Source organism: Podarcis pityusensis (assembly GCF_964106645.2).
Source record: "Podarcis pityusensis genome assembly, chromosome: 3".
NCBI classification, from domain to species: domain Eukaryota; kingdom Metazoa; phylum Chordata; class Lepidosauria; order Squamata; family Lacertidae; genus Podarcis; species Podarcis pityusensis.
Window position 1 is genome coordinate 67,092,133 of NC_138026.1, and position 18,186 is coordinate 67,110,318.

The window sequence follows — 18,186 nt, forward strand, 5'->3', positions numbered from 1 at the left end:
ACTGATTTCCTTTCATGCAAACAGAACAATCTGAGGGAATATGTAAGGGCGTTCTTTCCAAGTCAAATTTCTAATATACACCAAGTGTTCCACTGTGGATACAATATTTTCATTATTTTGACAATTTTGAATACCATGGATGCCAACAACACCAGTCCTGACAACTTATTGCCAAGTAATTTCTGGGGTAAGTACATATCAGTATGTGACTTATAATTATTTTCATTTTTATATTCTCTCTGAATTCTGTTTCTGTGATACAATTATGTTGTCCATTAGATGATGTCTTTCTAACGTGTTCATTATACATTTTTGTTATAATATTTTACAGTATATTTTATAACAGGCATATCTGCAAACATGGTAAACCCTAATATTTTGCTATCCCATTTTCCCTGCCAAGTTTCATTGAATGCGTTCAACACTTTAACAACCATGACAAAAACTATACGCTATTTATTGTTGTTTTGCTTTGAGCCAATTACTGACGAAAGAATCAGCCAATTATTAAGAAAACTTTGTTGAGAGGTTTGACTAAGGATTTTTGATCATTACAACGCTAAGTTCAGAATTACTACCAGCCCTGGTTACATTTTTCAATACTATAAAGAAGTTTTGTGTGTGTGTGTGTGTGTGTTTGCTTGGTTTTCTAGATTGGGGCAAGTTTTTCCACGTTCCTGGGCTTACTGGCATCCTCATTACTATTATTCTACTAGATCAACATAGAACATCCATTTCTTTTTCAAACCCCAGGATATGGAAAAAGCACAGCCCCTCCCCTGTGTCAATAGCATCAGGCATTCCAGCTACTTTAGCATGAACTGTGAAACGGGAACAGCCTGCCCTGTTTTCCCTTGACATAAGTCTATTTAAGTGTCAAGTGAGATGATGTCAAGAAACATGGGCAGTGTGCTTCCACCATAAACTGTTAAATGATGCTACTATCCCACAGAGACATTTGTTTGGGGCCCTTATCTTTGTGAATTTCTCACTTCTCTGGTAGCTGCCTCCTTGAGGATAGTGTTTCCCTTATGCAGATTCTCCTTCATTTTGGGAGAGGAGCCCCCCCATCCCCAGCATCACATATCCTTCAGGGATCTGGACAGGCCCGATTTAGGTTTGATGAGGCCCTAAGTTACTGAAGTTAATGGGGCCCTTTATATGTCCAGCTGTCCTTTGTCAACAACAAATTGCAGCTGGTTTTTTGTGTTAAATATATGCTATATGGCAGTCATGTCCAACCAGTCGATCACGATTTACTGGTCGATCACGGGGAGTCTGTGGTCAATCGCAGTCAATCTGGTGATCCTGATCGATCCCCCCCAAAAAAACTCCTCAAAGAAAGCTCAACAACTTTGGTCAATCCAATGGTAGATCACTGCCAGTATTTTTATAGTGGGAGTAGATTGTAGTCTCTTGGGAGTTGGACATGCCTGTTTTATGGAAATTTATGGACCTAATAGGTATCTAAAGCCATTTGCACACTGTCAGGTGCTGGTGGTGGTTGCTCGTGAGTAACCAGGCAGGACTCCGTCCTATCTTTTACAGGTTTTATTGGTGCAAACTATTTACAGTGCAGAACCACTGTCCGCCTTAGTCACTTGCAGATTCTGGGAGTGGCCCCTTCCGGCTTCTCCCCCAACATAAGAACTTAGACACCCTAAATCTCCGCCTCCCCTCCTTACGTTTCACCCCTCTGCGCAGGCTGGGTGATGGAAACGGCATGTCTGCTTCCTGGATAGCTGGGCTTGGGCTCTCAGTAGCATCTTTGAGCCCTCCCCTTGCTTGGCTGCCCCCTCCCCCACCCCTGCTCCACTGGAGGTGTGGCTTTCGCCACCATTGGAAGAGGCACTGATCCTCAGAAGTGTTGGAAGCTCTCTGTATCCCCCCTGGCTCCCTCCTCTGTTCTGATGGCAGTTCCCTGACACACATGCAGAATGTAGGCACCCTATACAGTGGTACCTTGGTTTACAACCATAATCTGTTCTGGAGGTCCGTTTGTAAACCAAAACAGGTTGTAACCCAAGGCACGCTTTCACCAATGGGGCCTCCCCCCACCAAAAAAGGGTCGTAATCCAAAAAAAGGTTGCAAACTGGGACACAGACTTCCAGATTTGACGTGTTTGTAATCCAAAATGTATGCAAACTAAGACGTATGCCAACCAAGGTACCACTGTACATAGAAATGAGCAAACCAGTGATATTTTAGGGAGCAGGCTAGCAGGCAGGGATATTTACATCATAGGAGCCTACACAACACAAAACACTGTTGCTGTAGGTAGGTTTTATTTGATTTGTTTTTTATCTTATATTTTAGAAATGTACATCATTTTTTTTCTTTAATTTTTTTGGGGTCCCCCAAGAGAGTGGGGCCCTAAGCTAAAGCTTGCTTAGCTTATACATAAACCCAGCACTGGATCTGGAGCAGTTTGAGAATTACTGTCCTAAAGGCATGGGGGTTTTGAGATCAGAGGTATCAACAGCAACTGTGATTATCCTAGGTTCGAGGAGGAACATAGATTCAGTCAGTATGATACCCAGAGAGGCATAGAACCCAAACTTTTAGAGAGTTGGACTAGGACCTGGGAGACAAGGGTTCAAATCCTCACCTGGTCATGAAATCCACTGGGTAACTTTGAGCCTATCTCTGTCCATCAGCCCAACCTACCTCACGGGGTTGCTGTGCATATAAAATGGAGAGTGGGAAAAATGTGTTTGCAGAGGTGGATTTAGGGGAGCGCAACTAGTTTGCCTGGACTGGGCACTGAGTCAAGAGGGGAATGCCACAATAAGAAAAGGAAGGTGAGAGGCAGGGGTGGGGAACTAATTTTGGCATTGCACAGGGAATCACTGAAATTTGAAAGCCCCAGGTCCTTCACTGGTGTATGCACTTCTCACTTCTCTCTATTCTGCATTCAAGATATTCTCGACTAGGGTAGAGGCTTGTTGGAAGTAGAGCCACACACCCTTTCTGGAAACACTTTGGAAAATACCATGAGGGACTCTCTGCTGAGGGTCTGTAGGGAAGGAGGCAATCTTGCAGATATTTGGGACCTAAATCAGTTTTTGGGCTTGAGCTAACCCTTAATTTCCCTGGGAACAAAACATGCATCTGGGACCTTTAAAGAGGGATGAACTCTGTAACGGAGTGATAGAGTCCAGAGCAATTTACCCACCTGAACAATTAGGAGTTTTGTCAATTTCTAAAGGGTAAAGTATAGGGACGTGGGTGGCACTGTGGGTTAAACCACAGAGCCTAGGACTTGCCGATCAGAAGGTTGGCGGTTCAAATCCCCGCAATGGGGTGAGCTCCTGTTGCTCGGTCCCTGCTCCTGCCAACCTAGCAGTTCGAAAGCACGTCAAAGTGCAAGTAGATAAATAGGTACCGCTCTGGCGGGAAGGTAAACGGTGTTTCCGTGCGCTGCTCTGGTTCGCCAGAAGCAGCTTAGTCATGCTGGCCACATGCCCTGTCTGCTGACAAATGCCAGCTCCCTTGGCCAGTAAAGTGAGATGAGCGCCGCAACCCCAGAGTCAGTTATGACTGGACCTAATGGTTAGGGGTCCCTTTACCTTTACCTTTATTTTTATTTTTTAAATGATTTTTATTAAGGTTTCAATAAAAAGTTAAACAGAAAAACATAAAAAAGAAATACACAAATACACAATACATAATTCAAAAAAAGAAGAAAAACACAAAAAAAGAGCAGAAAAAAGAATCAGAGCAATTAAAAACAATATCACTTTTTCATTTCCGTTTTTAAATTTACTTATTTTCTGGACTTCCTCATACCTCCCTCTTTTGTATTCCAGTCCAAATTGTTTGTCCAGCAATTTCTTTTCCACTTTTTTAATCCCAATCTTTAATCTTAATGTAATATAACATCAAAATTTTACCTCTTAAGTACCAAATTTCCATTTCCTTAGACTTCTTTAATCCTAATCTTTAATCTTACTGTAATATAACATTAAAATTTTACCTCTTAAGTACCAAATTTCCATTTCCTTAAACTTCTTTAATCCTAATCTTTAATCTTAATCTATCTATAACTTTATCCTGTACAGCTGGAAACCACTTATTTCAATCCAACATCACTCTAACATTCATTAATTTTACAGTGTTTCTGTAGATAATCTTTGAATTTCTTCCAATCTTCCTCCACCGACTCTTCTCCCTGGTCACGGATTCTGCCAGTCATTTCCGCCAGTTCCATATAGTCCATCAGTTTCATCTGCCATTCCTCCAGCGTGGGAAGTTCTTGTGTCTTCCAATACTTTGCGATAAGTGTTCTTGCTGCTGTTGTTGCATACATAAAGAAAGTTCTATCCTTTTTTAACACCATTTGGCCGACTCTGCCCAGGAGAAAGGCCTCTGGTTTCTTAGGCCTTTACCTTTACCTTTAAAGGGTAAAGTAGTTACCCATTATTTTTATTTTTGGTGACAAAAGTAGCAGTCAAAATGTAGTGGGAGGAATACTGTGCCATATTCATTATACTAATAAAAGAAATCCACCCGTCATTCACATTGCTACTGAAACCAGCATATTGTAAATGTGCTGGAAATATTTGTTCACATATGGCAGGAAAAGGAAGTTGGAGTTCAATGTATAATGTTAAAATAAACAAATTCACAGCCTTTCTTTTCAGCTACATCTTTCCCAGTCACAAAGCCAAAGTTTTGTTGACCAAATTTTTAATGCATTCTGCAAATGTTACAGGATATTTTGCTGATTGCAATGTCTGCTGAATTTCCGTTTTTTGTAAGGAACACCTGAAGCAACTTGGCTCCACATCAGGCATCAGGCTTGCCAACTTTGCAAAAGCCATGCTGATTGGTGGGTAACCAACAACTACAGGAAACTGAAATGTCCACCTCATATAATTTTGAATATGAACAAAAGTCATAAATCAAGCCCCACCTAGGTCTGGGTGATGTTATTGTCCCCTCTTACTGTCTAATTGCCTTCTGGAATCATAATTATTATTATTATCTGCTATATTGCATATGACCACTTATTCTTTATGTGGGGGATAAGAAAGGGTAACATTACAGAAATGGCTTATGACCACTTCAGTACTATAGAAACATTGGTAATAAAGGTAGGTAACTACCTCATGACATAATTAGCTGATTTTAAAAATAATTCTGCTGTAATGATTCAGGTTTCAAATGGTTAAGTGCCTTATTTTGAGTATCTACTGAAACTCTAAGAAAGTAGCTTTTCATCTCTGACAATTTCAGTAACAGCTGTTTACTGACAACATTTATCTTAATCTTCTTCCATCATGGCGCACAATGTGTTTTTTCTTGTACAGTTGTGGTAGAAGTGTTTTCAAGTGCTGTGAATATTCAATTATGCTTGTGATTTCGCATGTAGTGGGGAAAGAGGGATGCCATGTTTATGGCTGATCCAGAACATATTCCCAGAATGCACTGGGCTAGCTGTAGTGTAGTCCAACCCAGGAATTACAGGAGGAAGACAAGGGGAAAAGCAAGTTCAAGGAACAAGATTACCATTCTGCATCTGCACGTAACTGTTAAGCAGGCAAGCGAGGAACTGTAAAATAAGCCTGCGCATTTAGTCAACAGCCTGAGGAGTTCAGGATCTCAGACATTTCCCTGAATTGTCAGACCTTGACCTGCTTAGCTTCAGCAGGGTGGCTGCACGAACCCTTCGACCCAGCGGCGGAGGAAACTGCTTGGGCGTCTAGGGTGGCGTGCCCAGGGGTGGGGCAAGTTGCCCATAGGAGCAGGGTGCACCGCGGGGCCTCCAGAGTCTGCCTGCCTCCTGCCACTCAGTTGCCCTACAGCTGGAGGGGAGGCAGAAGGTGGTCCGTTTGGGCAGTGCGGAGCCTGCGCACGCCCAAGCCACCGTATCTCTCCCAGAAGAGACGGGTGTGCTGCAGGCCCCGCAGTGAGTGCTGTCCGGCATTTTGTCACCTCCCTCAGTGGTGACACCCAGGTCAGACCGCACCCACCGCACCCCCCTTCCTCCACCGCCCCTGCTTAGACCATGTCCTGGGACCTAACATGTCTTTCTGTGCCTAACACCATAGCAGAGCAGCAAAATATATAATAGTCAGTTTCTTGTACCTTTAATACTTTTTTAGGACGGGGGAATGTAGCTTGCCATGTTACAGAGCCGCAGCAGCATAAGAAGGAGGAGAGAATACCTTCTGAAACTTCCCCATGGGAGTTGAAATGATTGGAGCATTGCCATCAACTGTGGACCCAAAACAGGCAGTACTTATCTGGCCAGCCAGTTTTTGTGGCTCTGAGAGCAGCGTGGTGTGCGGGAATCACAGGGCAAGTTTTTAATGGCAACAATTAGCATCAGCTAATATCAAGCTGTTGCTGGAAGGCACAGGAAAGAAACTGGTCACAAAGACTTTTCCTGGTGCAAAGTTGACATTTGGTAGTAATGATTGTGGTGGATTACCATGGGGAAGTATATTTTGGAAATAATACATATCACCTTCCTACAACAGCTGTAAACTGAACTGGCCAAATATTTCTAAAGAAATATATCAACACATACACATCCAAGCCTAGATATGAAAAAGAAATGAGTGGAAATTCAAATATATCCAGAAGAACCAAAGAGAAATTTACAGTCAGAGTCATAAATGCCTTCTTTATTGAGATTGCCAATTTGGTTTCAACAGTTTTTGTAGCTACTTTCACAAGGAAACCTTGTGGAATGAATTGTTATGTAAGAGTGGTCATGTAAGGGTTCAAAATCCTACTAAATGTGTTAAATTTCTGGTAATATTCCCCCCCCCCTTATTCTCTTTTTAATGGCTGTGTGGACTGGCAGGGGTGGGGGAGTGTTGGGCTGTGAAACTGATATATTCATTTATGTAGTTTTCCAGCAGAGGGCAATATACTTACACTATATGGATATATTGATCATTCTAAGGAAAAATTGCAGAGTCTGTTGTTGTTGTTGTTGTTATAAAAAGATGCAACAATATTATTTTGGTTTTATTTTCTGCAACAGAAGGCTAGCTTACTCTCTGCCACACTCTCTGATCTAGAGATGTGTGAAATCGCACTCCTGATAAATTTTGCCACACTTATTCACATGATTTAGCTTTCCTGGAAATTCTTCACATCAAAGGCAAAATTTATTTACCTCAACTGTTAACTGAAGGCATGTTTTAAATGACAATATTGTTCTTCTAACTGAAGGGCTTGTTCAGCAGAACAGTCTACTTTCTTACGGAGTACAAACTTGATGTGTGTGGGGAATGCCACTGTGCAATTGGACACATTCTCAAAGGGAGGACTGATTTTTATTTATTTCATATTTTATGTATTTCATACAATTTGCTTACCACTTGATTACAGAAAAAGCCACAAAGCATTTTTTTAATTGCTTTAAAAAAAGATTAGCCTTTACAAAACAAATGAAGGCAAATTTTCTACTTAAACAAGGACAGAGATACATTCAGAATAATATAGTTTGTGAATACAGAAGTTTGTGAACACACTGACCTTATTTTCTTAATTGATAAATAATGTGAAAACTGACCACTAAAGTTATGCAAAATTGAAGTGATAAATCTTGTACTCTGTTTGGTCTATCTCAGTCAGCAGTCTTGAACACACTTCAAAAGTCCATTTGATTTTGGACTTACAGCTCAGTCAACATGCTTAGGATTGCATTGTATATGAGAAGTACAAGCTCCACTGATGCACAAAATAAAGCTTTTATCCTCCCACACATTTTAGTAGAGTTGTTGTATTTTTTTTCATTGGAATAGATGGCCCTCAGGGTCCGTTCCAACTCTACAATTATATGATTCCCTGAAATATTCACCCCATTTTACTTCTTTTGTTTTAGATCATATGATAATAGCATTTTCCGTTTCTATGGTCATTGGACTTGTGATCGGAGGCGTAATCTGGGCATTGCTGGCTTGCCTGTCTAGTCGCAGAGCCAGTGCCCATATTTCCCAGTGGAGCACCTCATCCTCTAGTCGGCGTCCCAGAGCTTCTCGTGGATCTTCTGCCAGCAGGCCAGGATTTTATCGCAACAGCAGCTGCGAACGCCGCAGTAACCTCAGCTTGGCCAGCCTGACCTTCCAAAGGCAAGCTTCCTTGGAGCAGGCCAACTCCTTCCCAAGGAAATCAAGCTTCCGAGCCTCAACGTTTCATCCCTTCCTGCAGAGCCCCCCGCTTCCTGTAGAAACGGAGAGTCAGCTGATTACGTTGGTACCAGCCACCACCACCACCACCACACTTACTGGCACCACCACCAACAGCCTATCTCGTCCCGAGTTCCACTGGTCCAATAATAGTCTTCGTGTCTCCAACTCAACACAAACACCACCTCCTGCTTACGACTCTATCATAAAGGCTTTCCCAGACTCTTGACTCCAGTTCTTGGGGATGTATGTATATAGAAAGAATCTCAGTTGTATGATTTTCTGTGGGCTCTATGAAGACACCTATGAAGTCTACCATTGCAAGGACCTGCAGTGCGGAGACCCAAGTGATAGTTCTGTGTCCCTCTATGATAGGCATTTGCTGGAGTGGAACCCTGATGTCTCTTTCGGCGACAAAGACCTCTCTTGCGCTATTATTCACAATGGCATGCAACATCACTGTGTGTTTATATTTGCATTGTAACCATTGCCTTTAGTTTAGATGCAGACTTCATCTAGTCTAACAAATTGACTCATTTCTGAAGACACAGAATGTAAAAATAGTTATCTTTGTAAATATCCTCTAATTAACCTTAAACACAGTGATGAAACTGCTGTTTTTATTTAGGTTTTCTTTTCTTTTCTTTTCTTTTCTTTTCTTTTCTTTTCTTTTCTTTTCTTTTCTTTTCTTTGTCCAATCATTTTCCTCCAGGCATTTTGATATACAAAGTAAACAAATAAATCCTACCACTTGTTCATCAGTTGGACATAAAGGTAAAGGGACCCCTGACCATTAGGTCCAGTCGTGACCGACTCTGGGGTTGCAGCGCTCATCTCGCATTATTGGCTGAGGGAGCCGGTGTACAGCTTCCGGGTCATGTGGCCAGCAGTTGGCCATAGTGCCATGTGATTACAAGATTTACATGATTTTTAAAAACAGATGTAAATAGCTTAGTATTCGTATTATATTTCTGTGGGCTAAGATCCTCGATTTATGTTTTAAGATCTTTCTAATTGGAACCATTGTCTGATGAAGGCTGCTAGCTTCACATGCTTTCTTAGGAGTAAGTCTCACTGAATTCAGAAAGCTAAACATCAGGGTAGATATAAGAAAAATCTCCTAGAGAAGGGGTTCCCAAACTGTGGTCTGCAAGCTTCATTCAGGTGCTCTGTGGAGTGTCTCTGAAGAACCCTTCCAATTTGAGTTCTATCAAATTCTATGGAATTCAAAATGCGATAGAGTAAAATGCAATATCAGAAATAAAAGAAACAATCAAAACACAATCAAAAATTGTACAGCACATTACATTTGCGACAACAGGCAGGGAAATATAATTAAGTGGCCTGGCCAGAGTCTCAACAATTTCCAAGTGGTCCATGGGGGGGTGGGGATGGGGAATGGGAACCACTGCCCTAAAGCTAAAAAAAATGTGTGTTAGGATGTCATTGTTAACCCCAGGATGAGGGGATTCCTGGGTCAACGCCTCCAATAAGCCTCCTAAGCATGAAATAAAAGAGTTGTGCAAAGGAGAAGTATACATCAGTCATGCTTCTACTTTCACTGTGATGAGTACTGGTGCTTTTATTGGGATGTTGCCATCAAATCACATAATGTTAGATTTTGAGCTGGTTTCAATGCAATCCAATGCTTGCAGACTGTCAAAGTTTTCAGTTTGGCAATAATCATGCCTTGGATTAACCTCATTGTCTATGATACTGCCACTGATATTATTAGTGTACTTACTGTTATTATTAGTGTACCTAGAAATATGTCACAGCAAAGAAAAACCCCTGAGCCTTTAATTCTGCTTCCATTGCCTGCTGAGATCAATATAATTGCTGTTCAGAAGAGAGTAAGATTTCCTCCAGAATGTATAGCTAACTTGTTCAGTCTGTGTTTTCGATGATAATGGAAAAACTCTTTAAATAAATGGTGTTTTTTTTTGTTTTTTTAGTATTTACTTCTGGAAATGTTGCAAATGATCTGTATATAGCTTATATAAGGTATTATCCCATGTATAGCATTAGTTTTCATAAGGAATTTATGAGACTGCATTATGTACTGTGTTTTCCTGCTATAATTTACACAGGATGCACAAAGGAATGTTTTGTGTGCTCAGGTCAGGGAAGCTGAAATATGAATCCTGTGGTTTGTGGTCAGTTGCTTGATGGCATATATTTAAAGACTAGACAAATCTCTTTTTTATCGGCATGTTGGAAATGTTGGGATTTAAATAAAGTCATAAATATTGCTCTATGTTATATTTTTGGTTATTTTAAGAAATATTCCAATTTATACCTGAAATGAGTTTTCCCCTGACTGAATGCCATCAGATTTGTACCCTTGAAAATCTGGCTACAACAAAGCACTGATTCTTTACTTATGCTGTAGTTGAGAACTTGGAGAACGATAAAGAAAATTCCCCAGCAGGACCTCTTTTCTGCTCTTTAGCACCATTGATACTGACAAGCTATTTGTGCAAATTCCCTTGATTAATTCTTCTCCTCCTTGGCAGGAAGGCCCTATGGCAAGTGAGCTACCTGTTCCCATCCCTACCTGTCTCTGTTTCTTTTGACTTGTTAGGAGGGAAGAGACTGCTCTTATTTTTTATTATTTAATACATGTTAAGCTGTAGAAAGAACAGACTTGGTACCCACAGGGATTCACCAGGGGGCGGGGTGTGTGTGCTCTAAGTAAAGAGCCCTCCCCGAGGTTTCTGCATAAAGTAATTTCTCTTTCCCCTCAATTTCTGTCCCTAGAAGGTGTGCTCTGTTTTCTGTTGTTTTCTACTTTCTGCATGCTTCACTTTTAAAGTACAGTGGTACCTTGGTACTCAAATGACTTGGCTCCCGAGAAAACCGGCTCCTGAATGCCACAAACCCAGAAGTGAGTGTTCCGGTTTGTGAACGTTTTTCAGAAGCCGAACATCCAGCACGGCTTCCGCAGCTTCCGATTGAGTGCAGGAAGCTCCTGCAGCCAATCGGAAGCAGTGCCTTGGTTTTCGAACCATTTTGAGAGTCGAACAGACTCCTGGAACGGATTAAGTTCGAGAACCAAGGTACCACTGTATCTCTTCCCTCCAAATCTGTACTGCTCCCCTGGCTACTTTATCCCTTCTACTTTCTCCTCCACTTTATAGTATGCCAAGGAGGAATAGGGCCCCCCCTCCACAGATGTGAAGCTGCATGGAGATGTGGGTCAGCTGTGTCAAGCCTCTGGCAAGTTCCAATTGCAGCTAGCTGTGTATAATCTTCCCAACTACAAGGAGAGTCATTATAGCCTATTTAAATTACAGCAAGTATAACTAAATTTGCACAAGTATGTATAAATGGAGGGACGCGGGTGGCGCTGTGGGTTAAACCACAGAGCCTAGGACTTGCTGATCGATTCGGTCAGCGGTTCGAATCCCCGCGGCGGGGTGAGCTCCTGTCGTTCGGTCCCAGCTCCTGCCCACCTAGCAGTTCGAAAGCACCCCTAAGTGCAAGTAGATAAATAGGGACCGCTTTCTAGCGGGAAGGTAAACGGCGTTTCCGTGTGCTGCGCTGGCTCACCAGATGCAGCTTCGTCACGCTGGCCACGTGACCCGGAAGTGTCTTCGGACAGCGCCGGCTCCCGGCCTCTTGAGCGAGATGAGCGCGCAACCCTAGAGTCGGTCACGACTGGCCCTGACGGGCAGGGGTACCTTTACCTTTACCTTTATGTATAAATTAACATTTGCATATTTCTGGCAAATCCATGTCATATTTTATGGGGGTGTCTTTTCCCTTTCTTAGTGAGGGTCTTTCCCACAAAATTATTAGGGCTTCAATAGAAGCAGGTACAGTGGTACCTCGGGTTACATACACTTCAGGTTACATACGCTTCAGGTTACATACGCTTCGGGTTACAGACTCCGCTAACCCAGAAATAGTGCTTCAGGTTAAGAACTTTCCTTCAGGATGAGAATAGAAATCGTGCTCCGGTGGCGCGGCAGCATCAGGAGGCTCCCATTAGCTAAAGTGGTGCTTCAGGTTAAGAATAGTTTCAGGTTAAGTACGGACCTCCGGAACAAATTAAGTACTTAACCCGAGGTACCACTGTATAGGGAACTCCTCGGAGGGCCTCTGGAAATGAACTAGATTCAGTCTCTGGGGTGGACCATCCTAATTGTTCCCCCAGGTCTGCAGTGAGGAAACACCTCTCCACATCTAATCCAACCCCTTTTCACACCCTTGGCACAAAGGACTTCTTAACCTATGTACTGAATTCTAACAGCTTATTTTAAAAGCTGGATGGTGTTTTGGGGGCCCCCTTTGGGGCCTGGAAGCAAAGGCAAAGAATTTCTTTTTTAAAAAAAGGAAGGAAAGAGTGATGCAATAATTTTCTTCTGAACTTTGCAATCTAGGGATTTTAAAATAATACAGCACTGATGAAATACAGTACATAACTTCCAGACATACATACATAATCAGGCACAATGGCTGCTTATATTTCTATTGGTAGCACTTTATTTCAATTACTTTAAAGCCACAATAGCAAAGTGCTTATTTCTGCATGCACGCATAGACATTGTTCAGGGACAGTAGCGTTCCTTTATCTCCTTATAGGAGCAGTCAGTGGTACAGCACTCTTCTCCAATGCTCCCAGAAACACCTCCTGCAGGAGAATGGGAGATCTATATTTAAAATATAGTATTCTGTATGAAAGCTGAAGTCACTCTCTCGTACATGCATCTTTCAAGCCTTGTGTACAATTGGCCAGAACTATGGGGCTTCCTTCAAGTAGAGAAGTAGTCCTTCTCAAGCCTACTAGTCACTGCTAACAGGACTTGATCCTATCATTCCTATTTTCCTTGCCTTACAAGTCAACATACAGGGGGGTGCAGAGCAAGTGACCAATAAGCCAGGTTTCGGACATATGCAGGATGCCATCCTTAACCCATTCTGTCTCCCATGGAGGTAACTTTCATAACAGGTATAAACATGAGTAGATTCTCCCCTCCTATGAGACAAGATTGACTCAGGGAAGCCATGTTCCTGTGGATTTACGCAAAGCTCAGGCTATGTGAATCAGGGATCTTGGCAAGGTTAGTGAAAAGAGCTGATATTTTGGAATGTGGTGACGTTTAGGGCTGATCCTGCACTTGTTTACTCCAATGGAGTTCAGCGTGGGGCTTCCGTCAAAGTAAGTGTGCCTAGATTGTCAACTTTAGAATCAAGCAGTTTTGTTTGTAGCCATTTGTGAGTTTTATTTGAATTTTAGTGTTTTGCTTATTTTAAATGAGAACTGACCAGCTCTTGGGGGGTTTTATGCATTGATACCTGACCACTGTTCTGAAATAACTGATGAATGAGTTTGAAGTATAGCTTATTAGCTCCCCAAACTTTCCTATGTAAAGTTTGATGTTGACTATTCTCCAGATATTCTCTGCCTACTGAAAGCTTGCTAGCTAAGTAAATTCTTCTTTACCATGAAGAGCTGAAAGTCACTGAGAGCATATTCAAAATACAATAAGAAGCTAATCCATGAAATAAAAGCTAATCAGAAATAAAAGGTAATAAAACAAGAAACAAGGAACAAGAAATAAATTTGAGTTTGGTAAAGCAATCATAAGCAAATTATCTGTGGTAGGCAACAGAAAACATACCTTGGCATAGGTTCTTAACCAGCTCAGCATAGTGAGCTCCACATTCCTTGATACGCTCATCATCAGGAAAGCCATCAGAAAGAGAAAGGATTAGTAGGAGAGGAAGAATAATGGTCCAGAGCGCCATGGCAAATTTGACCTGTAGGAAAGGAGAGAGAAGTCAGATGTGAATAAAATAAGATTGAGCCTTGATTTCAATTCTTCTGAATCTCATATGCCTTAAGGATAGTCTGTCTGTCATTTGGCTTTGACCATGGAAGGCAAATCTTCATATCTATAAGCAAGGCATTTTTAACTCAAAGACAGTGACATGCTCAAGGTCATCTGGTGAGCTTGCCTGTGAGTGAGATTTGCACTATGGCTTCCCATGTTCAGATCCGGTCCTCAGTGCACTACATTATCAATGATCAGTTGACAGCTCATGTGTCTGATCTGGTCTGCCAAGCTTTCTTCTGTGAATCCCCAGCCAGACCCTCAACCTAATTTGGCAGAAATGGCCTAAAAGGGTAGAGCACACCTGCACAACCAGAGTGATTTTCATCCCCACCACGCAGGTGAGTTGGGCAGGAAGATCTTGGCCTTTTTGCCAAATCTCAGCACCACAACGGAGACAGAGATCACCCCTCCCCTTTCTCATCAGTTGATTGACCTGATGACTCGGGAGAGGTGTTGTTTATCAGCTACACCACATAATCTGATACACAAGATGAAATCAGACTTCTATCTGAGACAGCATGAAGAGAAGGATTCCAAACTGCCCCAAGAAAAGTGATCTGGAAATGTAACCACACTGTCTCCCGTCCATATTTAAAACCCAAGGTTGAGTGCAAATGGCACAGATTGGCTTAAAGCCACGCATCCTTGGCACCATCCTGGCCAGCATTTTTGCAGGTCTAGTTCACTAATGGCCTGGTCTGATGTTATCTGGGAGCTACAGGAGGAACTGCAAGAATGCTTCCTCCAGTTTTAATGGGGCAATAGCAGGAACATTCACTCTGGGAGCCACAGGAGGAACTTCAAGACAACTTCCTCCAGTTTTAATGGGGCAATAGCAGGAACATTCATTCCTGCTAGGGCATGTTGTTCTAAAGGCTTCTGGTCCATGGGGTCACGAATAGTCGGACACGACTAAACGACTAAACAACAAAGTATACATAAACATACTTGCCTCACATGATTGTTCATTGTGCTGGGGTAAGAATGTCCCCCACCATTGCCTCTCTGTCACCACTGTTCCTGTCATCAATGCATTATGGTGGGATGGTCTGATGAGGGGAGTCTGTCCTGCATGCATAGGCTCCCCTGTAAATTAGTACCTTGAGGAATCAGACTTAAGCTTGAATCCAGTACTTCTGTCCAGAAATGCACCATTTTTTTTTTTAAAGGTAAAGGTAAAGGTACCCCTGCCCGTATGGGCCAGTCTTGCCAGAGTCTAGGGTTGTGCGCTCATCTCACTCTATAGGCCGGGAGCCAGCGCTGTCTGCAGACACTTCCGGGTCACGTGGCCAGCGTGACAAGCTGCATCTGGCGAGCCAGCGCAGCACACAGAATGCCGTTTACCTTCCCACTAGTAAGCGGTCCCTATTTATCTACTTGCACCCGGGGGTGCTTTCGAACTGCTAGGTTGACAGGCGCTGGGACCGAACGACGGGAGCGCACCCCGCCGCAGGGATTTGAACCGCCGACCATGCGATCGGCAAGTCCTAGGCGCTGAGGTTTTACCCACAGCGCCACCCGCGTCCCTCATTATTTTTTTTACAACTCCATAAAACATGCATTAAATCTGCCTTAATTCTATTTTAGCTCCAAGACAATGCATAGAATCATAGAACTGTAGAGCTGCATGTTTTGGACAATTTTTTTACTAATGCTGTGTAGAATTAAGTACCATTTTAATATTGTCTTTCAGGTTCACACCCATAAGCATTTTTGGAATGTTTTCTAATGCCCATGTCCATTCTACTTCGATGATTGTTAACCCAATATTTGCTAAATCCCATTCCCATTTCCTTTTATATGAAGGGTGAAGAGATTCTTTTGTATATATTGAGAGTGTTATTACTTTGCTTTTATCATTTCACTTGAATGCTGATTCCTGGTGTTAAAACAGCACCCTTGCAAGGTTTCTTCAGTAAGGGCCAAGCAGAATCCATATCCTCTGATGCCTGTTTGCACTTTTCACATTTCCCTGTTTCCTAAACAGAAGCCTGGTGACCTATCTCATAATGATCATTTGCATTCTGTGAAAGAAGATGAATGATTCCAGCCGTATCTGTTGGAATGTTGACCTTTCATTGGTAAAGACTTTCAACCCTGCTGTTCAGACACAGACAACTGCTCCTACTTCATGAAATCAAATTTTTAAAGTTCGCAAGCAAATCATCACATGTTTTGAGTCATCTCAGTATCTGTTTTTAAGTGTAAAACGAAAACTGTATTTACTGGAAATGTCTGCTCAGACTTGTAATGACACATGCCAGATCCCTGGCCTATAGATTACTTTATGAGATTAGAAGATGCTAGTGATGCAAATCAGTTTCTAGAGAAATGAAAGAAACAGGAATGGGAAACGTATCTCTGGCATAGCATGTCCAAAGGAAACAAAATTAATACAGCTGATGCATCTCATACAAAAGGCAGCCCCCCCCCCCCATCACTGACTTGATAACACCATTTTTAACCAATGGCTGTTAATTGAACTGCTATCAAATTTTGGACTGCAAGCCCTGATATGACTAAAAATTTTGTAAGCTTGCAACTAAAGTGTCAACTGGTTGCTGATTAAGGATCTTGCCTTTTCGGTGGTGGTAGGTTGATTCTTCCATTGTTATTTGCAAAAATCTGAAACCTATTTGAAAAAAGGGAACCAACTCAACCACTTTTTTTCTTTCAAAAATGGATGACTTAGAGTCAATTTGTACATTGCTTTTATGAAGTGTGTAGATGTGGGTGCAAACATGATTATACAAGGAACAATTCCAACTAACATTTCATCCAGTCCTGCTTAGTAATGGCAGAAAGTGAGTTGAGGCAGTGTCTGACAAACAATATTTGTGATTATTCCAAAGTTTTGAAGGGACACTCATACCACCATGTGCATGGCACATGCACACACAGAGTTTTTAAACAGGGCCATTGAACAGTTAGTAAATATAGTTCAATTGGTTGAAAGCAAAACAAAACCCCATTGTAGGACTAGCTGGGATTCCGAAGCAAAATGACTATGTAAAATGCCATTTGGTTCAAGAGCAAATGAACTGTCCTGAAATGCATGCAGGAATGTATTTATGTGACATTAAAAGGAACCCCGAACAGAGAATACTTTGACAACTATAGTCCTTTACATTGTTTCCACATGCCTTGAAAAAGTATCATTTCTAGCAAAAGAATTGATCTGAAAAATTTATTGGTTTGCTTTATTTGAATAGCTCTCAGACAATCGTTTGCTAATATGGAGACACTATTTTTCCTTTCCGTAATCCCATGCTGCATACCACCCAGAGACACAAGCAGCTATTTTACAAATCATTCAGGTTTCCATGCAAAATCTAGTAAATCCATGCTATGTGAAACAGCAGCCAGAAAACATCAAGGCCCTTGTGTAACATCAGCCTGTCCTCCATTCTAATTCTGCTCATGGCTAAATGTTATTGTGCCTTTGAGTATATCTCTGCCAAGAGATGTCCGAAATTCCAGGAGTCTTGGCACTTAACCAGGATTTGTATTCCTTTGGAACAGAATAGCTATATATAATGCAATGGATTAAGTCATAGCTGATATCTCTGTCTTGAAATGCTACTGTAAGAAGTGAAGCTACAGAGAACCAGGCAGAGGGCCTTCTCAATAGTGGCACCCACCCTATGGAATGCCCTTCCCTTCAGATGTCAAGGAAATAAACAACTGTCTGACTTCTAGAAGCCATCTGAAAGCAACGCTGTTTAGGGAAGTTTTTAATGTTTGATGTTGTTGCTTTTTTATTATTGTTATTGGTGTTCTGTTGGGGGCTGCCCAGATTTTTTTTTTATTTATTATTATTATTATTATTATTATTATTATTTAGTATGCTGTTAAAAGTTCTAATGTCTTACTAGGGTGACTGCTTAAGAGTTGCCATGTGTCCCCTAAAAAAGATGTGCAAGACCTCTGCAAATTTAGAATTACTGTTACTTACATAGAAATACAGGACATCTGACCACAGTGAGGTAGGATGTGACTTACCAAACTGAAGTGGATTGGCTTGGTGGCCTGTGTGTCACTACTCAAGTGTGCTGTCCAGATATTACCTGTTGATGAACAAATTCAATGCCTCTGCTGTACCCTCATTTTTTGGTCTTTAAACTGGTCTTTTAATGGAGAGTCCTTCAAATAGAGGACTATCAAGTAGAAGAAATGACCCTCCCGCCTCTTACTT

The 18,186-nt window shown here is 41.8% G+C and overlaps 1 protein-coding gene across 1 annotated transcript; it reads left to right on the forward strand.

The window, feature by feature from the left end:
- MYCT1 (MYC target 1) lies at nt 1-10,405 on the forward strand. The gene is made up of 2 exons (XM_080999814.1): nt 1-187; nt 7,845-10,405. The coding sequence occupies exons 1-2, from the start codon at nt 136-138 to the stop codon at nt 8,375-8,377; spliced, it is 585 nt and encodes a 194-aa protein (XP_080855940.1). The 5' UTR covers nt 1-135; the 3' UTR covers nt 8,378-10,405.
- Nucleotides 10,406-18,186: the final 7,781 nt, after the last annotated feature.

What these genes read in the sequence shown, in the direction of transcription:
- MYCT1 (XM_080999814.1), top strand. Translation starts at nt 136, where the DNA reads ATGGATGCCAACAACACCAGTCCTGACAACTTATTGCCAAGTAATTTC. An exon ending in ATTGCCAAGTAATTTCTGGG is followed by an intron (nt 188 to 7,844) that starts GTAAGTACATAT and finishes CTTTTGTTTTAG; the next exon opens with ATCATATGATAATAGCATTT.